Genomic DNA, 26974 nt, shown 5'->3' with positions numbered 1-26974 from the left:
AACTGACATCACTGAAAAAAAGACTGCCTTTTTTTAGTATCCAGGTATCTATAGATACGCTAAAGAAAAGGAAAAAAAAATTTTCAACCTCTAATAAATAATTGCCAGAGTTGTAAGAACCCAGAAACAAGAATAGTTGGTGTAATAATGGAGACTCAGTTTTATCTCAACTACAGTGATGTCTTTGGTCTCAACCTGTAACAAGTCCTCTTTGGATGGAAAGGTCAGTTAATATCTCCTTAATAGAGGTTTGGTTTTAATAAGACTGCCAGAAGCTAAATAGATCAAACACATAAGAAATCTATTTTCAAGCACTTGAATAAAACTCAGTTTTATAAAGAAAATATCCAGAGTCACAACTGTACATATCATTCTTCAACTCTCTTTTTTTCCACAGCATTTTGTTACGTGGCTAATTTATTTTGTTTAAACTGTGCATTATATTGCATTATTTGTATTTTCCATTTGGTCTCCATTTCCATCCATCCCTTAGTACATTATTGTAGCAATAGTCTCCAATTACATTATCAATAAACCTTTCCTAAGACTAGATTTAAGTTAAGGAATCCAGGGTTCACTTCCCATCTCAAATAAAATTTTATCTTTATGCTTTTAGGCTTTGGAATATGCTAAGACCATCCCCAAACCCAAACCTTCAAATCTGAGTGATCAAGCCTCAAAGGAAAAGAAAAATCCAACCCATGCTGGAAAAGAAGACATTTTACCTGAAATCTCACTGCTGGAAGTACTGCAGAACAGACATGAAAGGGAAAAACAGGCTGTGGCTGCTTTTAAAGCCCTTCACATTGTATAGACAAGATATGACCAGAGATGCCCAGGGAATGGACTTGGAGAAGAGAAGCTCCAACCCACTGCTCTGCACTGAGAGTGATGACCTAGCATCATCTAACTGCAGTCCATGTTTGCTTCGTACAGGATTTAAAATATGGGGCCCTATTACATTACGGCGCCATATTTTACTTTCCAGGAAGAAAAACTATTTTAATTATTTATTTTCAAATCAGTTAATATTGGGGCTGAATAAGAACTAGGGAATAAAGCCTTTTGGTTTTATACTGGATCCTTTGATTTCTTTTTGGTTTTATATTGGCTCTTCTAATTTCTTAAATGATCGCTACCCTTTCTTAGCATAATGAAACTCTTAAAGTTACCCAGAAATAAATGTATCTCCTTGTGTTTCTTTCTCATTTTTCTGATTAAAAAAACTATAAACACTTCAGTTTCTATTGAAAAGAACTCAACTTGGACTAAACACTGGTAAATTTTGCGATATCATTTCCAAAATATTTCAAAAATCTCTAAATTTAGCCAAGGGTTTATATGTAAAATTTTAAAAATGAAAGTGCTTCTAGATGTGCTACTCAAGTAAAACAAATCTCAATGTTGTTCTAACAGAGCGTCAAGATATTAATTAGAAATCCACCAAGTCCAAAAGCACTCAACTCGGGCACCTCTGAGAGAGACAGTTTCTCAAAGCTGCTGACTCCAAGTGTATAAATATGCTGAACATCTTGCCATTAAAAATATCTTAAAATATCATCAAATGTGTGCTTCCACACAAAAACATTAGGTAAGACAAAAACATCCCTTAGTTTACTACTGAATGTCAATATTAATAAATATTTTTTCCCTTTTAAAGAATCTTTTGAAACTGCATAAACATTGTGAAATTCCCAGGTCTTAAAATAGTCCCTGGGACTATTTTAAATCCTATTAAATTAGGATTTAAATTTTACTTACTTGCTTGTACTAGATGGGCATTGCATTCTTAGATGGCTACATCCAGAAACAGACACATTTAACAATAATTTAGCGAAAATCTGTTTCTCTATACAGGTGGCATAAGGACTGGCTTTGGAGATTTATTCCTATATTGTACACATTTTACATATACCAAAATGTGGTAGAAAAGCTGCCTGTACAAAACTTTTTCTTAATACTGGAAACAGCATTGAAAGTCTGAAAAGATAACAAGTATCTGAAGATAAACAGTAAACTGGAGAATCATGTTTCAGTAGTATTTGGAAAATCATAGTACATATGAGGAGTTAGTTCAGGAAAATCACAGCCCAAGCTGCTCCTAAAATGTATCTGTAAAAGAAGAGGACCCTTCAAGGTACATGTTTAAAGACTTTTCTAGAAACATGAGATAGAATGATTTTTTTCCCCTATATTTTTAAACTTCCCTATATTTTAAAACTTGCTCTGGAAGCTAAAAATAATGCATAAGAGACATTTCCATATTTTCATTTTTAAAGGGACAGGGTAAATTTTTTAAACATTCCATTTCTACTAAATTATCTTAAAGGAATTTAGAGCTTGGAAGGGGTTTATCTTGTTCAAGTGCCAATTTTTCAGAAGAGGAAATGGAGATCAAGAAAGGATAAGTGGGGCTTCCCTGGTGGCGCAGTGGTTGAGAATCTGCCTGCCAATGCAGGGGACACGGGTTCGAGCCCTGGGCTGGGAAGATCCCACATGCCGCGGAGCAACTAGGCCCGTGAGCCACAATTACTGAGCCTGCGCGTCTGGAGCCTGTGCTCCGCAACAAGAGAGGCCGCGATAATGAGAGGCCCGCGCACCGCGATGAAGAGTGACCCCCACTTGCCACAACTAGAGAAAGCCCTCGCACAGAAACGAAGACCCAACACAGCCATAAATAAAAAAAAATAAATAAATAAAAATTAAAAAAAAAAAAAGAAAGGATAAGTGACTCTGAAGTCCTTCAGTCCTACAATGGGAGACTAGCCAGGTCTAAACTCCAATCTTTCAACAGCAAGGACAGCACTATTTGATTATTTGTTTGTGGGAAGAGAGTTCTTGTTTTTCTGTGTGGGCAAGGAGGATGTAATTATATATTTCAATTTGGGACATGAACTTCCATCATTTAAGTTCCATTTTTAGAAATATGCTTTACTATCTACCTTGCACTTTTAACACGTACAGTCTGGCAACTTCATTACTACATTGATGAAGTTGTAAGAGACATCTACAATGCAACTCAAATGTTGACCAATAAAAGAGACACTATTTCAATTTTTTTTTCAGAACATTTAAATACCTCTCCCTAACTGTTTCTCTCAGCCTAAGCATTAAATCCTTCAGGCACTTTCACACCTACTATTAAGAACCCACACCCAGCTGAAGCAGGTTCAATGATCCAGTTGATATCAAACAACATTTCACAGGAACTTTACACTCAAGGCAAAGCTTTACCATCCAGTATATATGGCCCTAGAGCAATCAAAATTCTTTGTACACAAACACTGAAAGTGACAGGTAGCATCTAAAATGAGTTTGACTAAAGAAATAGAACATACTTGCTGAAAGCTTGGGGTTGAAATCAAAGAATAGATCAAAATAGGCTTCATCTGGCCCCAAGTCATCCCACAATGGTAAGATCCAGCAGAATGTCACTAAGGTACCATGATACTAAGACACGGTAGAGATTCTGCAAAAGCAGTAAATGACAAACACTTGTTTGGCTCCTCCTTTAAAGGCGATTGTACTATTAACAATAATATTGATCTTTTATAGACCTGAGTGGATCAGTGATCAATTTTTATCATATTTCTGTTTCAGATATTTAGGAAATAAAAATAATCTGCCTATTAGAAGACAAGGAACCATAAACTTGAGTGACGTAACGATGGAGGGCCTGGATTTGACCAGATGTTATACAAGCCATTGAAAGACATAGTGCCTAACTCCCTAATCTCTATGAACTGGTATAAAGGACCTTTAAATCATGTATTCTCTCTTATCATAGACTCCTTTTATGATGTTTTTCCATCTTGAGTTTCTAACAAGAGCATCCTCCTAGAGGGAGCTTTTGTACAAGTAGCTGAATTTAATGACAGCTGTCTTCATGATATTGCTTTGTAGAGTAAGGAGTCTCTTGGGAGTTATCTAGAAACCAACTCAAGAAAAGACAATATTGAGGAACAAAATAAAAGGTCAGCCTAGCAAAGGCATCGATGTCTAATTGTTCCAATTGGGGCCTTATTATTGGTTAATGAATCATTGTCAAAACATCACAGTAAGCATGAGCATGCACAGTCTAGTCTATAGCGAGAAAATGACTCTTCATCCCAACAGTTATTAGCTGGGAGTTGCTTGAAAACACATCCAGTAATTAGAACAACACTGGAGCTAATTGAGAACTTTGAATTGATAGCAAATGGTCTACAATATCAGACTGGATAAACTCAGGAGGGATTCTTTTTTAATTACTTATTGAAAAATTGCATAAAATGAATTGAATTTGGGTGATAGTCTGCACATACCAGGACAAGTTTAACTAACTCTAACATGTGCTTCAAAACATATATTACCATTATATTAGAAGTTGCACTTGAAAATATAAAGTTCTTAAGGAAAAATTAAGGTTGCTTCCCTAAATATGCCTTTTTAAAGATCATCTTTTTCTATCAGAGTAAGAATAAATCTTGAATAATACACATTTCCTCTAACACTCAAGTATTTTACAGGATGACTATAGGACTTCTCCCTAATGCTAAGTGAGTTTTCATAACTTTTATTCCTAATGGGTAAAAACAGAAAGACAAAAGGACACATGAATGCTGCATTGCCTCTTTAGTTGTTTTCCCAGTGAGACAGGATTTAAACAGCAGCACAAAGTCAGTTTTTCATTATTGTGGATTTTGTTTATCCATTATCTCACTCCCTCTGTATCCCTCATTATAAGAAATGGTCTATATTGTCAGACAAAATTTCTATATTAGAAAGGCAAAAAAGGAGAATTATGTATTCTAATAAAATTTTATTTAGATATTTATTCCACTTTTTAAAATATACTGAAGTAGGATCTCAGGATAGCTAAAAATCTGATATTCAGAGTTGTCCCCGCAACTCACTGCCTCCAGACTAAGTACAGTATTTGTTTCTACTCCCCCTCTCAACTTCATTAAGCAAAGCCACACATCTTTCTCACAGGGGTACTGGGAAAATACAAAATATCTCAATTTCCTAAGCAAACATCCATTCAATGGAAAGCAAAAGGTTTTGGATGGCAGGTTTTTCTTTCATTCATTCACTCATTCATTCATTCGTTCATTCATTTTATTCTCTTGTCTTAAAGATTCCCATTCTTCATGTTTGGTTACTTAATTTTGGTTCAGTGGAATAACTGAAAAGTTGGGGCTTTCCCAAAAGGTTATGAAAACATCACAGTACGAGATGCAATAAGATGCAAAATGAACAGATTTTTCAGCTCTCTCTACCACTCAATATAGGGCCTCTTTGGGTAAAATGAAGAGAAGAAAAAAGAATTTGGTGGGCAAGGTTTATCTCCCTTGCTGCCTCTCCACTGCCTTTTCATTGTCCCCTTGCAAACCTGGGCAATATAAGTAATTAATTTTCAATAAGCTGAATAAATGGTCTTCCGCTATTAAATAGCTCTAACAGGTCGAGAGGATTACAATGATATGAGCATTTCAGGCAAATAAATTTAGTGAAACCCTGGAAATATCTGATAAGATTTCACAAATTTTCTTTACCGAGTTGGCAGCTCATAGAGACCAGACCTGATACCAGGGCTGCTAGACTGGCTTTTCAGAGTACCTCTTACTGCTAGAGTCCCAAGCTTTTGCAAGAGATGCTTAAATAGTAGATATCCTTATGGTGCAAATTTGACACTGGGAGAAATAACCTTCAGAAATTTAAAACCCACGAAGTATAATCAGTTATCCTTTGGGAAGGTGTCTATACAGGAGAAGGAAGTAGAGAACAGAATGAATGTCCAGTGCAAAAAACCACTGTAGACCTCTACACCAAACAATTTGGGCCCCAAGTGGAATTTTTCCTCTGTGGCAAATTTGTCTCCTAAATTAATCCTTATGCTTTCTTTTTTGTCATCCGGAGAGTGATCAAAATCACTATCATGAATCCTGGTTGGCCTTACCTTGTATCTCTAACCTGTCACCTGGCAGTGATGTCTTTTCCCATTTCCCCTGCTTCCACACAATGATGACACTTTGAATCAGTACCAAGGATGCTGTCTCTACTTAAAATTGATAATCTATCATACAAATCTCAAGTACCCAGTTTTAATGAAACCTTTAGATGAATATCAAAGAACTATTTGCCGTGTCTAATGTTTTAATTAGATTATATTCTCAATTTAACCCATTAAACCTCCTTTGATGATCCCCATATTTAGTGTTTAGCCTCAGATGCACGAGGTAATGAATACTGGACCTTTTGATTTAATGAGAATTTCGGCTCTTCCAGCCTGCGCCTCTTTGTATACCTTTTATTTTGCCAGCTATAGAATTCAGTTCATTGAAGGAGTCTCTTACCCTCACACATTAAGGAGTATAAATTAGCATCCCCATTCTGACTGCAAAATGCAAGCAGACAGTTTTGCTCTGATCTGCGGATTGAGCTGAAGAAGGCAGCAGCCCTCTGAAAACGAGCCGATGGCCTGTCATCAGGGCAAAACGCAGACGCGTCCGCGCGCCACAGAACACTTAATGTCTTAACTGATCACCTTCCAATTCTCCTTGTCCTGTCTGCATCATTCTCTTTATAAGCGTGTGCGTGCATGTGTGTGTGTGTGTGTGTATTTCTGTGTGGCTCTGTTTTGCTTTCTCTGTTTATCTTTTCTGATTCTCTACTCAGAGAATTAAGGACCCAGGTTTTAAATCAATCTGAGATCAAGGAAAATGAAATAAGATAAATTCCCTCACCTTGAAATTTCTACGAAGATCCTGCAAAACTATTCAGGACCTTTCACAGACAAAGATTCTTAAGGACTAACTAACCTCCAATGCTTTCAGATGGATAGATCCCAAGCCATTGGTAGTACATCACTGAATATGAGGTAAGAAGGGCTATCCTGTGCTTTGGCAATGAAGTCAGCCTTTTAATATGTTCTAATGATAATGCAACTCTCTTGAACTTAACAAATTCAGTTACATAAAAGAAACATCAAGGTAAAAGATCAATACCTCCATCACTCATTGTAAAAGCCAGAATAAAATAATCTTAGATTCAAATTATGAGACATCTGGATAAATATGGTAGATTGAGCACCCACACACACATGCACACGCACGCACACATCTGTTTCACTCCCTTGGCAAGCCCCCACTAAAATCACAGTAACGGGTTTTTTAAAGGCATAAACATATAAGAACAGGGAGGGGACTTCCCTGGTGGCGCAGTGGTTAAGAATTCGCCTGCCAGTGCAGGGGACACGGGTTCAAGCCCTGGTCCGGGAAGATCCCACATGCCGCAGAGCAACTAAGCCCGTGAGCCACAACTACTGAGCCTGCGCTCTAGAGCCCGCGAGCCACAACTACTGAGCCCGAGTGCCACAACTACTGAAGCCTGCACGCTTAGAGCCCATGCTCTGCAACAAGAGAAGCCACCCAATGAGAAGCCCACTAACCGTAATGAAGAGTAGCCTCCGCTCGCCACAACTAGAGAAGAGCCCACGCGCAGCAACAAAGACCCAAGGCAGCCAAAAATAAAAATTAAAAAAAAAAAACAACAGGGAGAACAGGAAGAGGGATACCAGTAGCAACTTTTTAAAAACTGGAAAACAGATGAATAAATTGCAAAATAATAATAATAATAATAACAATTGGAAGCCTCCAAAAATACTAAATCGTAACCAGGCAATGGGGAAATCCAAGAATCAATCTGATATACACTACAGAATGCCCAAAATGCTCAGGAACTGATGGTGTCAATTACTGCTGGAAGTAGGGGGGGGGGGGGGAAGGGGGTGAGGGGGTTAAATGAAGGATGACTCCCCTCCACCACCCTGGTAAAAGGCTGCTCGACCCTCTACAGAGTCTCAGGAGTGAGAAACAACTGGCTGTTAGGAGGCACCATCCTGAGAACAGAGACAACAGTGAGCACAGGGGTTCTAAATACAGAGACCTCTGGTCCTCCTCTGACACGTGGTTCCCAGAAGGTTGGGCCTTCATCCTATACGCAGGAATTTGGAAAATTCTTCTCTGGGGAATCTGACCAGCCTAAAAGAAAAGAGCTAAAAATTCTGATTTCAGAGGTTCTCCAGCTGAAGAACTCAACCATGTTATCCTATAGGAAAGTTCACAGTCAGCAGGTCGCACTGGGTATTCAGAGCTTCCTATTAGCTTTTTATTTCTCCTACTTAAATATGAGCAGACGATCAAGGATTTCCAAACATCTGAGGATATTATATGGGATACCATTAAAAAGGAGGAGGAGAGGGGCTTCCCTGGTGGCGCAGTGGTTGAGAATCTGCCTGCCAATGCAGGGGACACGGGTTCGAGCCCTGGTCTGGGAAGATCCCACATGCCACGGAGCAACTGGGCCCGTGAGCCACAATTACTGAGCCTGCGCGTCTGGAGCCTGTGCTCCGCAACAAGAGAGGCCGCGATAGTGAGAGGCCCGCGCACCGCGATGAAGAGTGGCCCCCGCTTGCCACGACTAGAGAAAGCCCTCGCACAGAAACGAAGACCCAACACAGCCATAAATAAATAAAAAATAAATTAATTAAGAGGTGAAATAGTGATTTGGGCCCCTTCAATACTTAGCATTAGCTGAAAAGCATGTATGATAACAACTTGAACTGCCATCCATTCATTCATCTACAAAAAAAAAAAAAAAAAAAGGAGGAGGAGGAAATTAAAGAGATCTTTGGAATTAGAAACATGATAGCTGAAATAAAAAATTCAAAGGTTATAAAATAACATTCAGAATTTTTTCAGAAAGCAGAGCAAAAAGGCAAAAATATAGACAACAGGAGAGAAAGGAATAAATTTAGAGGATAAATCCAGGAGGCTGAAAAAAATCAAAATAATAGGAGTTCCATAAAGAACATAGAAAAAAAGGAACAGAAATCATCAAAGAATTAATTCAAGAAATTTTCCCATAACTGAAAAAAATGAGTTTTCAGACTGAAAGGGCCTATTGAGTATCCAAAAGAGTGGGTGAAAACAGACCTCCAACTCAGGCATATCACTGCAAAATTTCAGTACACTGGCTCCAAAGAGAGTACCCTACAAGCTTCCAAAAAGGAAAACAAATGAATTAATAAAACAGGATATATAAAGAATCAAGAATCAAAATGGCGTTAGACTTCACAGCAGCAATTGGAAGCTGAAAAGCGATTGAGTGATGCCTTCAAAATTATTCAAAAGTATTCAAAATGATTTCCAATTGAGAATTCTATACTTAGCCAAAATACTAATAAAGCATCAAACTAGAATAAAGATGTTTCTATACAAGAATGATCTCAAAACATTGACTTTTCATACAACAATCAGGAAACTACAGAACCGTGTGCTCCACCAATATGAGAGAGTAAACCAAGAAAAAGGAAGATAGAGGAAACAAGAGTAAAATGAAAGGAATGCCCGAGATGAAGAGGAAGGAAGATGCATTGACCCAGAATCCACAGGGGAGCAGACCAGGGGGCTCTGGGAGAAATTTGTTCAGGAAATCAAAACGTTAAGAATACATGCACAGCAAAGGAAACCATAAACAAGACGAAAAGACAACCCTCAGAATGGGAGAAAATATTTACAAACGAAGCAACTGACAAAGGATTAACAAAATATACAAGCAGCTCATGCAGCTCAATATCAAAAAAACAAAAAACCCAATCCAAAAATGGGCAGAAGACCTAAATAGACATTTCACCAAAGAAGACATACAGATGGTCAACAAACACAGGAAAAAATGCTCATCATCACTAATTATTAGAGAAATGCAAATCAAAACTACAATGAGGTATCACCTCACACCAGTCAGAATGGCCATCGTCACAAAATCTACAAACAATAGTTGCTGGAGAGGGTGTGGAGAAAAGGGCACCCTCCTACACTGTTGGTGGGAACGTAAATTGGTACAGCCACTATGGAGAACAGTATGGAGGTTCCTTAAAAAACTAAAAATAGAACTACCATATCACCCAGCAATCCCACTCCTGGGCATATACCCAGAGAAAACCATAATTCAAAAAGACACATGCACGCCAATGTTCATTGCAGCACTGTTTATAATAGCCAGGACAGGGAAGCAACCTAAATGTCCATCAACAGAGGAATGGATAAAGATGTGGTACACATATACAATGGAATATTACTAAAGGGACAAAATATTAAAAAGGGACAAAATTGGGTCATTTGTAGAGACATCGATGGACCTAGAGACTGTCATACAGAGGGAAGTAAGTCAGAAAGAGAAAAACAAATATATATTAACGCATATATGTGGAATCTGAAAAAAAATGGTATAGACGATCTTATTTACAAAGCAGAAATAGAGACACAGACGTAGAGAACAAACGTATGGATACCAAGGGAGAAGGGGGCAGTGGGATGAATTGGGAGATTGGGATTGACATATATACACTACTGATACTATGCATAAAATAGATAACTAATGAGAACCTACTGTATAGGACAGGGAACTCTACTCAATGCTCTGTGGTGACCTAAATGAGAAGGAAATCCAAAAAAAGAGGGGATGTGTGTATATGTATAGCTGATTCACTTTGCTGTACAGTATAAACTAACACAATATTGTAAAGCAACTCTACTCCAGTAAAAATTTTTTTAAAATACATGAACATTTGGGAGGGAGGTAGAGACAAATGGTGAAGAATTGGAGTTAAATTAGTCACAAGTACACTAAAAATTAAGAATAATAAAATGAGCCTTAATTCCAAGAAAAACAAAAAGCCTTGCAGAAAAAGTAAAGTAATCGCAGCTGATTACCTGGCTTAGCTGAGAATTACACATGCACATCATAAGAATGCTCTAAGCAAAATTACAGTTTTGAGAGGAGAGATAGAGAGGGTGCACATATGTGGTGGGAACAGGGGAGAAAGAGAACTACATCTTCATCTTTTATAGCATGAAGTACTAGATAATTCCTGAAATAGAAACACCAAAAAGCAGCAATTCAGTGAAGTCATGTAGAAACATGAAGGTACATAAGATACCAAAACAATCAGCCCAAAACAGAAACTGGTTGCCTCTGTAGTGAAGAAAATACGGAAGGGGACAGGGGACTGCTTCCTTTTTAAATAATCCTTGTAGAACTATTTGACTTTTTAAACACTGTGCACAGGTAAATGATAAAGCTCAAATCTTTAAAATTAAAATTAGAGAACTTAGGAACTGGAGAAAAAAAACAGATGGGAAAAGAGCAGAGCAAGCATAAAGTATTCATTTTTTTGTTTTTAGCTTGTAAATTATTCCCAACTTAAACTCGGGATAAAGAGCCATCTCCTATCTTTATTCCCATTGCTTTCTATAGTTTGTTTCCCTTCCCAAGTGAAGCACTGAGGAGGAATAAAGATTATTTGGTATATGTATGTATGTATGTACGTACGTATTGATTGCTGCCCTGCAGCTTGAGGGATCTTAGTTTCCCCAACCAGAGATGGAACGCACGCCCTTGGCGGGTGAAAGCGCGGAGTCCCAACTACTGGATGGCCAGGGAATTCCCTATTTGGCCATTCTTTAACTTCTGGCTAGAATATTGGCAAGCACACATGGTTACTCCATTATCTGTAGCCCTGGAGGCTAGGGAGAGCACGGATGTTAGAAATGTTCAGATAATTCCCAGGGATTATATTAGTTAATATTTTGAAACAACTCTTTTATGTATTCTTGTTACAGAGATATATGCAAAAGGTATGCCTTTTTTAAACTAAAAACAATTTCTTAAAGGCTTCAGAAGGAAGCTTAAATCCTGGATTTCCCTCGTACATTCTGTATTGGAATCATAGACAATTCTTTCTAAATTGACTCCTTATATAACATCATGTCTGTCACCAAATGGGATAACAGAAACCTGGGGCAGAATGGGGCTGGGACAGGTAAGGGGGAAGAAAAGGAGCTTTCCAGATAAAGCATCCTCAATGACACTTTCTAACTCCTATTTCATCCAGGGCTGTCTTGTCCTCTCAGGCCACACGGGAGGTCAGTGACAAAGAGAAATTAAGATGAAGTTATAAAAAAAATAAAACTCCTTGGAAAGAGATATAATATCCCCTTTGTAATGATAGTGAAGGCACACAAGACTAATACTCATCTTTTAGGTAACCATATTGCTACAGTTGATGTCCTCTGAAGTTTGGTATCAATGAACAAACTGATATGTTCAGATGTATACTGTAATTCGTCATCTTTCTCTAGCACTTTTCATCCAAGATATCACAGTATATACTTTTATAACTGTTATCTCACATCCCCTCCCCATTCTTAACTGATTTACAGGGTACTCTCCTCATATTTTGCAGGCCAAGTAAGAGAAATCATGTAATCATTAGCTAAAGTAAGATTGGAATTGAAGTCTCTAAGGCATCTAGCCAGTGGCAATGAGGCCAAATCAGATGTGGTTCCACAATATTATAAAGAGAGTAATAAGAGAGAGATCACAGAATTATTATAAATGAAATCATGGAGGGACGGTTATCTAGTGTACATGCCAGGAATTCCGAGAGGGAAGGAGAAACGTGTCTTTAGAAGGTGGGATTAAAATCAGAAAATACAACAGATTCTGACTGAAGAGAAAACATGAGGGTCATTTCAAATTCTCATCTCACTTCTGAATATTTATCGGAATTATCTCTGACCTCTGCATGTATTAATTCTGTAACACCAAATTAATAGCCTGTATGACATTGGGCAAGTCAGTCTCTGACTCTCAGTTGCTTTGTCTGTAATTAAAGGAGATTAGGCCAAAAGTTTTAGAATAGAAAAGTGGGGGGATTGGAAGTAGCTTAGGCATCATCTAGCTCATCCTACAAGAGGATACATGAACCTCTTCTAAAACATCCCAGTGCTATACGTTAAATGTATCCTATGATCATTCACAACATATATTAACATAGTAAAAGTTTGTAGTTAAGAAAAAAAAAACGTAAGCATAATATAGGGATTGGCATAAATTATAATAGTATAAATTTATTGTATGCCTTATTCAAATAAAACATCATTTTCAATTAAAAAAAAGAAAACATCCCAGTAAGTGGTTATTCAACTGTGGCTTGGATGAAAACAGGGCTAAGGGATTCAGTGCCTCCTAGGAATGTCAATTTAAGTTTCAGATTGCTCTTATTTAGAAGGTTTTCCATAAATTGATCTAAGAATCTGCTAGATAATTTCCAGCTAATTTAAAAAAATTTTACATCCAAAATTGCTAGGCAAAATCCTCTCCTCCACATAATACAATGACAATAGCCCCACTGCCACCTTTATCACAATATGAATTAGTGGTAAACTATGAAAATTAAAATTGGCTTCTAGTCTTAATTCTGCCACTGTCTATTTGACATTGGCCACACATTCATTATATCTAGATCTTAATGTCTTCGTTTATAAAATGAAGGGCTTAGATTTTTGTCAAATGTCTCTTCTAATACTGACAATTCCTTCCTGACTGTAACTTTGTCCTTAACTCAGTGGGATATCACCTTGTTTTCATTTACTTTCTAGAATGAGGTTTTGGGACTCCTTTAATGAATAAAGTAATATCCTTTTCTTCTTTTTCTTGTTTCTGTTAACTCTTCTAATTGTGATAGGTCTATTTATTTATTTATTTAAATTTATTTTTGTTGATTTCTAGGTATCTTTTTTTTTTGGCCAGGCCACGCAGCATGTGGGATCTTATTTATTTATTTTATTTTTGGCTGCGTTGGGTCTTCATTGCTGCACGCAGGCTTTCTCCAGTTGCAGTGAGCAGGGTCTACTCTTCGTTGTGGTGCGCAGGCTTCTCACTTCAGTGGCTACTCCTGTGTGGAGCACAGGCTCTAGGCACGCGGGCTTCAGTAGTTGTGGCACGTGGGCTTCAGTAGTTGTGGCTCGCGGGCTCTAGAGCACAGGCTCAGTAGTTGTGGCGCACAGGCTTAGTTGCTCCGCGGCATGTGGGTTCTTCCCAGACCAGAGATCAAACCCATTTTTCCTGCATTGGCAGGCAGATCCTTAACCAGTGCGCCACCAGGGAAGTCCTGGTCTATTTATTTAAATTCGAGTGTATGAAGTAAAATCTTATTCTTAGTAAGATGACAAATAATTTTAAATGTTTTGCCTTCCAGCTTCTGATCAAACTTTGCTAGTGAAAAGTGCTTAGTGTTTTGTGGACTTAGCCTGTCCTATTGATGGACAACACAGTACCTGGCCTATAGAAATTGCTCAAATATTGTTCCAAAATCTGCTTGCCTGGAACCATCCACTGGTTCTGGTTCTGCCCTCTCTAGCAGGACAGACTAGACATACCCTCCCAATACGTAATTGCTCTGTAGCCATTGAAATACAAGGAACACAGCCAATCTCCTCTCCCAACCCTCTCTAAAGCCTTGCTTCTCCAAGCTAAAAAGCTCACACTCCTCTGTTTCCTATACCTTTTACTATTTAGGTTCCTGTATTCATTCCTGGATGAATTTTAGTTTGTCAAGATCCTCTTTAAAATGTGCTGCCAAGAATATAACATAAATATAAAATATTTCACTATTTTTGCACACACACTGAGCCCAATTCAAGAAGACCAGGGAGTCACTGCTTCAACTAAGTATGTTTATTGCACGATTCTCTTAGCAGAAGAAAGCATTCTGCTTGCTCTGTGCCTTCACACCTCTTTATCTCTAGTTATCATATCCATCGACAAAAGCCAGTCCTCTGTCTTTTGAAGTGGTGTCATGGATTCCAATTAATCATTTCTTAGTGCCACTATCAGCTAATACTGGGCTGAATGACGTGTTGTCGATTTCTTGTGTTCTTATGTCATGTGAGTAGAAATATTATCGAGTCCCTCTCGGAGAAGCTATGAAATGAAGTCCATCAGAAACAGCATTGAGAACAAATACTGAACAAATTATTTACTACATTTGGGATTACATGTAGGATGACTTGTCCACCTTGGCTATTTTAAGATGGTTTTGCCCCTTCAGAATCAGACCTACGTATGCCTTTCTTTACTTTAATACATCATAATGAACGTGGTTTTGTCAGATCTTCACCACCAATTGAAACTGAGTTGAGGCAAAAGCCTGGGTAATTCAGACAAAATATCTTTTCAGCCTATGGAGGCTTTGATCAGTACTGAAGGGCAAAACCAAAAAGTGCTATCATGTTACATTAAATTGAGACTAAATTTTGTCTATCCTCTACTATCATCACTAACTCCCTGTGTATTAAAAAAGAAAGAAAGAAAAAGAAAGAAAGAAAGGAAGGAAGGAAGGAAGGAAGGAAGGAAGGAAGGAAGGAAGGAAGGAAGGAAGGAAGGAAGGAAGGAAGGAAGAAAGGGAAAAGAAAAGAAAAACTAGGAGAACTTTGCTATTGAATTGTTTGCCGCCAATTTCAGGGGATACTGTCTGATGAGAAAATGGTGCCACCGTCAGTGTGGCTGGTGCTGAACGTCTGAGCTCTTCCCTTCCTAACTAATCTATTCAGGAATAGCCACAGAGGGAGACAAGGATGAGGCAGAATGAGCATCTTTTTGTGTTTGATGCTCATGAATGAAAGACACAGCCATTCCCTGAGCCCCAGGATTCCTCCTGCCTCTGATCAAGCAGAGCTGTGCCTATGCTAACAGTGTTTCCTCTTTACCTGCTTTTTCAAGACAGAGAGTCTTAAAATGTAGCTAATCTGCTACTCTGAGACCCAGAATAAGCCCTGACATCTTCTTGTGAAGACAAGAGAAGAAAGAAAGAAATGCTTGGTGCTTTGGGGTTTGTGTTAACCATCTAATTTAATTGTTTTTATTTCTCCCAAAACATAGTATTTCTACTCACTTCAAAGATTCTCCCCCAAAATCCCTTTTAGTAGTTGTTCTTCCTGGGATTAGAAGTATTTGAGATGTTCCCCTTGCGTAACAGTATCCACTTTCTCTCCCAGGTTACTAGGAACATTCTTATTCACAAATTGCTTTCTTTCTATAACCAAGTCTTTCACAAAGCATTTGCCAGAAACTCTTGCTTTAAAACAGTACTGTCATTATCTGAACAGGGAGAGAGAGGAGAAATCTGAACCTAGACTTGCTTTTGTAGCACATCTACACAATCTAAATAAATACGAGAGGTGTCCTTACAAAGTGTTAGAAGCAAAATGCCAACCATGTTACCAGAAGAAAGCAAAGTGTTTTGGGCAAAGAAGTGATCAAGGAGTCAGAAGAAATATTTTCTGTCCTGCTTTGGCTCTTAGCTAGTCCTGATTTCATGGGTAAATCCTTCCATCTCGCCAAGCCTCTATTTCCTTATCTATGAAGAGAAAAATAATCCTTGCCATGACTCACAGATTGTTGATTGACAGCACTTTGGAAAATCCAAATAGTGTATACAATGCTTGTGTTTTTAAAGCAATAGCTTTGCCTCCTAAATGGTGCAGATTGGATAAAGGTCTCACTCTGACGCTTATCTTTGCTTAAGTTAATGTTTCCCCAAACAAGCCTACTGGAAAAAAAAAAAAAAAATCTGCTGCTACGTTCATAGAATCATAGAACTTAGACCCAGAAGGATCTTTAGGATTCATCCTCTTATTAGAGAAATAAGGAACCGAAAAGTGTAATTAAATGTAACCCAAGCTCACACCTCTAATTTTCATAATTGCTATTAGTCATTAGAACCCAAGAGTCAGTACTCTACCTAGCCACACACACTTTTCCAGCCTTCCTGGGCTCTTTTACCTAAATACACAACCAGAGCGAAAGGAAGATGGGAAACTGAGGTCGCCTCTGGCACGGCTGCTATATTTGATAAGTGTACTGGGTATGTAGTGTCGTCACACAATTCATTACCATAATTTCACACTCCTAATATCAAGAGATCTCCGTCCTTTCAGCACTTCAGAGTCAAAAAATACTATTTACAGAGACCTTTTTCACGTAGGTGGAACTCTAGACTATTAAACGATTAAAAACAGAAAAATCGGCGACGGGGAGATGGGAATCTGTTAAGGAAAAGTTATTAGCCCTGCTCATTCCTGCGGGGGACAGGAAACTGCCCAGGGCGGAGGGGAGGGAGCGTGCGCGCAGGAGGTCGCGGTAACAAACGATTCCCGGAAACTCGTGTCTGTTCCCAGTTTTGCCCGGCGAGCCCTTTATTATCTAAAGAGAGTGCAAACCCGGGAAAAGAATAGGAGACCTCCCAGGGGAAAGGGAGGGGGCAACGCGCAGGGCCAATAGGACTCCTGCCCCACCTCAAGGGTCCCCAAACAGGTGCACGCCTGTAAGGGGATGCGTGTTCCCCTTTAGGTTTCATTTTGCTAAAACTCCGAGTTCCCTAAAATGCAATGAGAATGAGCATTTCCACACACAACCCGAGGAACATTCGCTTTTAAAATACCAGTAACCGGTGGGACATGGAAGAGTTGCTGGACAGGCGCGCAACAAGGTCGGGAAGCAAAATTGCTCGGTGGGTTTGCTCTGCCCAAGTGTCTCGACTCGCGTGAGCGCTGCTCAGAACGGGGGCGGAGGGAGAGGGAACCAGAGTAAAGAGCGCGGGTGCCTGGGGGACCACAAGCTCAAAAAGGGTTCCTGGGTGCAGAACCGCGAGCTCTTGAGGGGAACAGTGACGCTAGAGGATGGAAGCGCCGCCCTGAGAAGGAGGGAGTCGCCTTAGTATTAGTTAGAGATTGGGGGGGTGGGGCGGGGCGAGTGGGAGGTTAGTGGCGAGCAGCGCGCGAGTCTGTCCGGGAGTGAATGTGTTAAGGATCAGGTCCGGATCCGGATCCCCGCAGAGCGGAGGGCCCAGACACCCGGTCCCTTACCTGCAGCCCATCGGTCTGCCCAAGGAAGGGCAAGGGGTCCGGTGGAGAGCCTGGCCAACGGAGCGGGGACAGGTGGCTGAGGGGCGAGGGCCGAGGGGTCTGCAGTCGCGGCGGGGAAGAGGTCCCCCACCGAATTAGGGAGCCAGGAGCCCGTGCTCTCCTTTGCGCTGCCGAAGACGCGGGGCGAGCGGACGAGCCAAGCAGGCGCACACTCGCCCCCGCACTGGCGCTGCGAGCTGGCGGTCGGGCGGGGGAGGGGGTCGGGAGGCCGCGCCGCGCAGGCCCCGCAGGGGTTGGAGGGTTAACAGGTGTGTCGTGTTTGTCTTCCCGGAGCCGATGTGCCTGGCCCGCCCCGCTGCGTCCTCCCCGCCTTCCCCAGCCCGGCGGCTCAGAGCACGTGCGGCCCTGAGCCCAGCTCCCCCTCGTCCCCAATGTCCACCTCGTCCTCCGGCTCGGTCAGCACGAAGGGACCCGTGGGCAGGCCCAGCCGAGCCTCGGCGGGTGCGGCCTTGGGGCCATGGGGGCTGCCCTCAGGGCTCTCGGGCCCATCAGGTGCTTTGGGTTCGTCTTGACTTTTCCTCAGCTGCTTTTTATGCTTCATCCGCCGGTTCTGAAACCACGTTTTCACCTGATTGCGGGGAGAAACAAAGAAAATCACGTCATTCCTTCAGACCCATGGTTACTGAGCTAAGACAAAAGCGATTGCTGGAGTTTAAGAAAATAGACCGCAATCCACTGACGAATTATCCAGAAGTTGTGACAGGCCCAACCTTGGGTTAAGTCACACCTGAACGGCTCACAAGTTACTGTCTTAGCTTGAATGAGAATCAAGCATCCTAGCTCTCAGAAGTACTTGTCCTGCAATAACGATGAGGCTCAAAATGGTGTGTTTAGTAAATACTAATCCTGCTATCAATTAGAATATCTAATAGTAAGTGTTGCGTGGATAAGTTTCCTTTCCGTTCAGGATACGTTCCTCTGACTGTGACATCTAAACACCTGGTCCAGCAAGACTGCTGGACAGCAAGATGAGAAGCAGACTTGCTGCTTCTCATCAGAGAGAAAATCACTGGGGCCTGGCAGGGCTATGATTTCACAGCAAGTTGGGTTTCCACGTACAGAGAATAGGAAAGGGAGTGGAGCGAGGTATTTTGAGGTTGCAGGTGAATAGCATTTGGAAGAAGATGAAAACAGTTCTTCCACTCAGGACAGGGCAATAGAAAGGAGGCTTATATTAGTGTGTGTGTGTATGTGTGTGTGCGTGTGCGTGTGCGTGTGCGTGTGCTGGGGAGGGGTGGCTATGAAGACTCGCGGCTGTGAGAGAGGTTAAAGAAGAAAAAAAAAACTTGTGTGGGCTTCTCTCGGGTCAAGAACCCTCTTATCTCTTACCGATTTACGTCTGACCCGGGTTACTGCCCTGCTCAGAAATGGGTGGGGAGGCACAGAAATGATAGTTCTCGAGCGGGGAGTGATCATCAGAATCACTCGAGGGGTTTTTCCTCCGTGTCCAGAACCCGCTCGAGAGATTTGGCTTCGGTGAGTCGACAAGAGATGGGAGGTGTCGGTACTTCTACTACGGGTCTTCGGAGCAGCCTAGAATAAAGGGCAGCGGGGTCGTTGCACTCAAGAACTCCGCGGCCGGTCCAGAGGCGTTAGGAGTCGTGGGGGGAGAGGAGCGAGCGGAGATGGGGCCTCCCCCTCCTCCGGCCCACCTGCGTCTCGGACAGGCTGAGGGCCGTGGCCAGCTCCACCCGCTCGGGCGTAGACAGGTAGCGCTGGATCTCGAATCTCTTCTCCAGGCCGGAGAGCTGCGAGTCCGAGAAAACCGTGCGAGCTTTGCGGCGGCGGCAGTGCTTCCCCGGCAGCTCTGGGTGCTGGGGGTGCGGGAACAGCGCCGGGACAGGCACCCCTGCGGAGGGAAGAGCGGTCAAGTGGGCAGAGCCCGACCTCCCCGGGCGACCCCCGCTCCACTCCCCACCCTCGTCCCCGGCACCCGCTCCACCTCGTGCCCCCGCCGGCCCCCGCCTCGCCCCACAGCTTCTCCAGGGCTTCTCCCAGGAATCGCAGGGCAGGGGGAATAAATCACAAGAATAGCGCTTGGAGATCTTTATCAGAAAGGCCATCTACACACACACAAACAATAAACAGTAAATAAAACGGAAAAGAAAATTATAAAATAGATCCGGAGGCCTTAAATACTGTCTTCTTGGAGAAACTTCCGGAGAATCCTCGGCCGCGCCTCCCGAAGTTTTCTTGCAAACGTCGGAGGGTCCAGCAGCTATCCTCCTCCCCACCATCCCCCCTCCCCCCAATCTTCCAGACCCCTGACGACCATCAGCGATGTCCTGGGGCTGACAGAAGTGTGAATGTGATCCTGCTTCCCAACCTCACTAAAAAACACCGTTCTCTTCCCTGAGCCGCCTCCATTCTCCCGCCTCTGGCCAAAGGGAACAAGCCAACACTCCCACGTGCGGCGAAGCTCCTGAGCGAGAACGGAAGGGTAATTGCCGCCTCGCACGTTTCCTATCAGTCTCGGGGTCGCGCTGGGGACCCCGCTCTCTAATCTAGCTCTCATTCTTTCCCTCCAACCCCACGCAGAAGGATTGGAGCGCTTTTCCCGGGCCGCGGGAGACTTCTCGTGTCTTTCCTGACCTTCGCAAGCTTTACCATGTCTGAGACGCACCAAGCGGACCAACAGCCGCATACATCAATATCCGCTGATCCCAGGGGGGGAAACAGCAAAAACAGAAAACTAGTAGTTCCGGTATCTCTGGCTTTGGCCACTACTATTTGCCGGGGACATGGGTGCAGCGCAGAAGAGATTGTCTCTGGCCGGCGGTGAAGCCAAAGCAGAGAGGCGGACTTGGACGCAGGCTTTACAATTGCCCCTCCAACCCAGTGCCCCGAAGTCTGGGTTTCACCGCTTCACAAACGCTTTAGCTTTTGTCGTGGATTCCAGCGCCCACATTTCACAAACTGGCTCACGTCTGTCCAGCCCCCACCCCGACTAGTGTTGTTTTTCCGACTGCGCTCTGCATCTGAACTCAACGAATTATTCTAGTCTGTCTGTAATGAAGATGCCGGAAAAGAAAGCGTGAATGTGGCCTTTCAGAGAGAGGCACAAGAAAAACCTGGGTATTTCCCCGCATCTCCCGGTCCCAACCAGACTTTGCTGGTCCCCGCTCTTTGCCATGTCTGGGAAATCAAAATACTTTGGCTCTGGGCTCCAGAGATATCAGCAACAGGGGCAAAGGAGGGCAGCCCAGCCCAAGATTGTGAATTAAATGCTAGATGTTGGGAGTAAAGAGGGGTAATGAGCAGTCGCGTCTTCTCCCTCTTTTTTTCTTACCTTTTCTCCCTTATTCGGGCCAGCCCAAACCTTCAGTCCTCAGAATATCCCAAAACCCTCCTTCACTTCCAAACCCCTGCAGTGTCTATATCTGCAAATGCTCAGCGCCTGGGAGGAGAGAGCTGGCCCCACTGGAGCCTTTTGAGCTTCTGGGCTGGAAAGTTGAGTTCCTTTCCGTGGGGTGGGATAGTCAGGGGTCTCCCTCAGAGTGGGAGAGTAGGGATGGGGACTGAGAGATGGACCAAAGTGGCCAGGAAGACCAAGAGAAAGGAAACTGAACACTGCCCATCAAGAATATCGCCAAAATCTACAGCTACTTCTTGGCTCGGCACGTTTCCTCCATTATAAAAAGTGAGGAGTGACCACGAGTTACTACCCTGGATTGGCATGCCTCAAGGGAGCTCCCTGTGTTCTCAGCCATATCCCCAACCTTCCACTGTCACTTAGGGAAGGAGGCCCAGCCAAGCCAGGCCCAGCCAGCTCTGGCCTTTCCTCTCCTCCGTCACAGGCTTAGGGTCTATGCTGGAAGACGTGCTATCTCTCTTTCCCCATACCTTGAGACCCCTGCTACTTACCCGAGGTGGTGAGGAAATAAGGGTGGTGGTGGTCTCCCTTATGTAGAGGGTGATGGGGGTGAGGAGCCAGGAGGGTGGGTGTGGGCATGAGGGGGTAGCCATAGTCTAGCAGAGGCACCCGGGAGGCCAGAGAGCTGGTGAAGTGGTCAGAGGCCACCTCCCTTAGCGGCTTGGGCTTGTGTAGCAGGATGTCCTCGATGAAGAAGGACGTGGGCCTCTGAGATGACGCCGGGTGTAGAGGGGAGGTGAAGTTGAGATTCATCTTGAACCGAGCGCCTGCCACAGGGCGAGGGCCGGGGACGACGAGTAGGAAGCAGGCAGCGTCTCAGCACGCCTGGTCGAGAGCCAGCCACCCTCGAGGCTCGGACCCCTGATGCTCTCTCCTCGGCCTGGGCTACCCCCGGCGCTGGAGAGGCGAGAAGATAAGCTCTTGGGTAGGTTGGGTCTATGTGTAGGAGAATTGGCAGCTTGGAGAGGGGAGCCGGGAGAGCCAATGGCAAGGCTGCCAGAGGCAGAGGGGAGGGTGCGGTGGGCGCGGGGCGGGGCGGGGAGCTGTCCGCGGTGCTGAATACGACCGGCCAGGCCCGGGGAGAGTGGAGCCGAGCGGGCCGGGTTCTTGCTCCTACCAGGTTTCTCGACCTCAGTTTCTGCCCGCCACGGCAGGAGCTGCCCAGCTCCCGGCCGTTTTTAAAGAAAACGAAAGAGATAAAGTCTCTACTCTCGGACAAACTCCTCTTTAGAGAGCAGGAGGCATTTAAAGGGCCCCGAAGCAACAGGAATAAAGCACTTATTTCAGCACTGGGGCCTGGGCTTTAAAACTTTAGAGAAATGATAGCAGAGGGGGAAGAGGAGAAGTGAGGAGAGAGTCCATATCTGCTAGATCCAACTTAAGTTGATGACTGAGGGATGACTGGATTGTCGAGGTAGATAAATAAAATGTTGATGATGATGATAACATTCTTTACCTCAGTTTTAGAGGGTGGTGTGAGGAAAGTTATACCTACATTAGTCAAGTAATTCGATCTGTGTAAATATGTCCAGAACTACCTCTTAAATGCCAGCCTCCACCTCCTGTCAAATTTCCATTACTTTCTCCTCATTCCACTCACATGGGCTGCTATTTCTGCTATACTATCCCTTTCAGCCCTAGCGCCCCCCCCCCAAATAATTGTACTGTGTTATTGTTTCCCATTCCCTTTTGCAGCCTTTCTTTTCATTTTCCTCCCTCCCAATCTTTTGTTTTTTAATGTTTGTCTTTTTTTAAAATCTGTCACATTTATTTCCCTGGAGTCAATTTGCTAAAATTAAGGTGATCATCTACAGCACAGCAGGGGTAATTTCAGCTCGCATCTCTGAAAATTGCTCTAATTATTGATGTTAAACTCAGGGAAATTAAAAGAAGCCACTTCTCTTCCATCTCCCCATTTTTAAGCTCTAATTTGTTGAAATCTAGTCATCATCACAATTCCAATCACCACTGCTAATAGTAAAAGTGTTTTAATAGAGACTGAGTCCTCACAACCCATGCTATTGGATAATTAGAGGAGGTGTTAGGAAGCCAAGTGCTAATCCTTGGGCGCACGGGTAGGATTTCCATCTGATCTAGCAGGTAGAACAAATTAATTACCAGAATCAATTAGGCCCCAAACTACAGAGCTCCAAGAAGTGGGAGCGTCGTATTCCATACGGATGAACTGGTAAACGGTAAACAGACGAGGGGAGTGAGAAGAAGGAGGAAGAAGGGGGAAATAACTTTAAAATAAGCTCTTGGCAAGTAAGCCTCTAAACGAAGTCAGAACTCTTTGTCCTGGAGTGTGAAATGTGATCTTTTTAAAGTTTATAATTGTAAGAACTGAAGACCGGAGAGCAGGTGGCCATGGGAGAGGGAACATAGAAGACTTCCAGGAGTCATTGCTTGGTCCTTAGCCCTGGTCCAGTCATCTCCCGCAGGACCAAAGGAAGACCAAGGAGACTCGTGAAGAGGGGACTGTCCACACTTTACCCACATCCACCCTGCTGCCAGAGAGCGCTGACTCTTTCCTGTGAGTGGAAACCGAGGCATCCCGTCTCCTAAGACCCTAAAGGATTAGAGGCTGTTGAGGGCGTGGCGGGTTTACAACCAGAAGTAACCTCTGTAAAGAGCCTTCCCGAGCCGGCGCGCGCTTACACTCCATCCCTACGCAGACCGAGCACAGATTTGCACCCAGCCTCGGGGGTGGGATTTTAGCTTCACTCTGGGGGCAGGGACTAACTTCTGCCTCAGAAACAGAAATGACAAGCTTACTGAATGTCCCTTGGGACCAGGGGCAGTAAAAAACGCCTTTGGGTAGCAGTTACCTTGGAGCCAAGGCGCTGCAAACCCTTTCTCAGAATTCATTCTTACACGTCTCCCGGAGTGTTCGAGGGATCCGAGGAGGGAAGGGAAGGGGCGGGGTAGACAGCCTGCTCAGTCCTTACCCTCCCCCTTATTTCATATACTTTTATTTCACATTCACCGCTGTCCCCCAAAGCTAAGGCTATCTCCCCAGGCCCTGCTCGCTGGCCAAGAGGCGCGGGAGGAGGGGCCGACTGCCCACGCTCCCCTTTCTCTACTTCTGCTCGTGCCGGGACCCGCCTGCCCAAGAGCCCAGCGCTGCCGAGGGAGACTTTCCCTCGGGAGTCCGGCTCTCCAGCCCCCGCCTCCGTCCCAGTGGGAACCTAGGAAGTGAGCGACGGAGGGAGAAACTGGACAACTCTGGGAAGTGGAAGGACTTCCAGGACTGCGGGAGTTTTCCTTCCCTCTCCGCTTTCAGCGATGCTGGGAAACCAAGCTCCGTGGCTGAGAGAGTGCGACCCGCCGTCCGCACCAATGCAGGCCCCTGGGGGCGCGGAGGCAGGAACAGGGGAATCGGAAGTGGCGCAGGGACAGGGATTCCTCGGTCGCCACCCTTGTCCATTAAGGAGACCCCCTTATCCCAGCGCACTCAGATAATCCCAGCTGGGCTCGCCAAGGGGGCTATGGGGCCTGAGCACAGCGCAAGGGGCAGGCTGTGCACGCGGGGCTTGTCCTGGAGAAGTTCCTTTCGGGTCCCGGCCTCACATTCCTCTAAGACTTACGGCCCAGACCCTCGGGGAAATCTCGAGGTGAAGAAAGCTGGCAAGTTTCTCTATAATGCTGGCGCTCTGGCCTGGCCCATCCTTCTTCCCCGGTGGGGTGAAGGAGGCCCCCAAGGTGCCCAGCCCCGTCTTGAGATTCAATTCGGGTAAGTCTTAGGGTAAAAGGAAGAGACATTCCAGAGCCAACAGGCCTCCCTGTTCCCTCCACTCCCGCCAGCCCAGGTAAGGAGTAAATGTCATATTTTTATATAGCTTGCAAACAGTTTGCCACTTAAAAGCAGAAATATTTCATTGCCTAGATTATCTCTAAAGTCTAGACCAACGATGTCTAATAAAAATATAAAGCGAGCCACATAAGTTATTTAAATTTTTCTACTAGTCACATTTAAAAAGTAGGAAGAAACAGGTGAAATAGTAATGTATTTCACTTAACCCCAATATATCAAAAATATTATTATTCAACATATAATCAATGTAAGTATCATTGAGGTTTTTTTTTGCATTCCTGTTTTTATACTAAATCTTCAAAATCCACTGTGTATTTTACACTTACTGCACATCTCAGTTCAGGAGTTCTGACTAGCCACATTTCAAGCACTCAATAACCACATATGGCAAATGGTTACCTATTGGACAGCACGTGTCTAGTAAATTGCCATAATTCCTTTTACCCTTTTCCAATGTAGGTAGACACACATAGAAAATGGAAAGCAGGGACTTTCCTGGTGGCACAGTGGTTAAGAATCCAACTGCCAATGCAGGGGACACGGGTTTGAGCCCTGGTCCAGGAAGATCCCACATGCTGCGGAGCAACTAAGCCCGTGTGCCACAACTGCTCAGCCTGCGCTCTAGAGCCCATGAGCCACAACTACTGAGCCCCCGCGCCTAAAGCCCACGAGCCACAACTACTGAGCCCACACACCTAGAGCCCGTGCTCCGCAACAAGAGAAGCCACCGCAATGAGAAGCATGCACACTGCAATGAAGAGTAGCCCCCGCTCACCGCAACTAGAGAAAGCCCACGTGCAGCAAGAAGACCCAGCGCAGCCAAAAATAAATAAGTAAACTTTTTAAAAATGGAAAGCAGTTGCTGAAGCCAGCCTAGCACATTCTCAATACTTGTCCTTCATCTATCCACTATGTTCTATTATTGTGAACATTCACTGAGCATCTACTATCTTCCAGGGTACTCACTACCCGTCTTCGCAAGCTTTCTCCAAGCCTTAGGAGATTAAATAAATGTACTCACATTACATTTATTTTTCATTCTCATTTGACTGAAATTGATCACCCAGAGCCAGCAGGCTATAACCGTATGCCAGGCAGACGCGTAAAATCAGATCCCGTTCACTGCTCTGAGCAAAAGTTAAGGATCAAATAAATTTTCCACCACCCAACCCACAAGACCTGATCGAGCTCCTGTTTATGGTTTCAGATGAAGAATTATTAATTTAAAGAGAGAAAATACATGTTTTTCAGGGAGCTGATAATTAAACAGTCCTTCTCTCTTTCATGTCAGCCTCATCTAAAACTGTCATCTGAGCTGGGACTTAGTTTCCCGAAAAGATAACCCTATTGATGATCAAAGGAAGAGACTGATTCCATTAGCCAAGGTGCCTATACCGTGGCCTTCAAAATAAAGGGAGAAATGTATTTTAGAAGGATCTGAGTAACACACTTTACTCATAACATTTTGTATTATATTGCTTGTTGTCTGTTTCAACTTACCTTCTATCTGAGTACTTTATTTTAAGCACTACCAAAGTGGATGACATGCCTAGAAAAAGAACAGGAGTCACTGAATGCTTCCCGCAAATGCATCTTCAAATAATGCTTTTACACTGAAAATTAGGATGTGAATTCTATGAGAACACATTCAAGGACAGGGTATTCAAATCACAGTATTCCTAAGATAAGGAAGACTAACTCTATCCAGTTTGCTCATTCAGGACAAGGTCAGTCTGAAGAGTTTAAAACTTTCATTTTATTTCTTTCTTGAAGTTTTCTATGCTGCCTTTGGCATCTCAATTCAAAACATGCTTCAAAAAGTGACAGAAAAAAACCCCCTGAAGTTAAAGGTTTGAAATACGAGAGATTACCTATCATTTCTTAATACTCTAAGAGGCATACAGTAGAATAAGAATGAGGTTTGAATAGGTTTCTTATTAGTATTCCACCATTTCCTCACTGAGTCCCCAGAAG

General features: G+C 43.4%; 2 protein-coding genes across 4 annotated transcripts in view; one reads left to right on the top strand and one right to left on the bottom strand.

Moving 5' to 3' along the window:
• Nucleotides 1-814, top strand: part of JHY (junctional cadherin complex regulator) — a 60228-nt gene extending 59414 nt beyond the window's left edge. For all 3 annotated transcript variants that reach the window (XM_036862133.1, XM_036862132.1, XM_036862131.1), the window contains one exon: nucleotides 617-814. In XM_036862133.1, the coding sequence (XP_036718028.1) occupies nucleotides 617-814 (198 nt within the window). The remainder of the gene's footprint in view (nucleotides 1-616) is intronic.
• Nucleotides 815-18141: 17327 nt separating this feature from the next.
• BSX (brain specific homeobox) lies at nucleotides 18142-21939 on the bottom strand. The gene is made up of 3 exons (XM_036859221.1): nucleotides 21678-21939; nucleotides 19466-19662; nucleotides 18142-18381 (listed from the first exon to the last, which is right to left on the bottom strand). Exons 1-3 carry the CDS (start codon nucleotides 21937-21939, stop codon nucleotides 18142-18144), a joined length of 699 nt encoding a protein of 232 aa, XP_036715116.1.
• Between the last annotated feature and the right edge of the window lie 5035 nt (nucleotides 21940-26974).

The sequence above is a fragment of the Balaenoptera musculus genome, chromosome 8 (genome assembly GCF_009873245.2).
Source record: "Balaenoptera musculus isolate JJ_BM4_2016_0621 chromosome 8, mBalMus1.pri.v3, whole genome shotgun sequence".
NCBI classification, from domain to species: Eukaryota; Metazoa; Chordata; class Mammalia; order Artiodactyla; family Balaenopteridae; genus Balaenoptera; species Balaenoptera musculus.
Note: the sequence above shows the minus strand (reverse complement) of the source record. Positions and strands in the feature narration are given on the sequence as shown.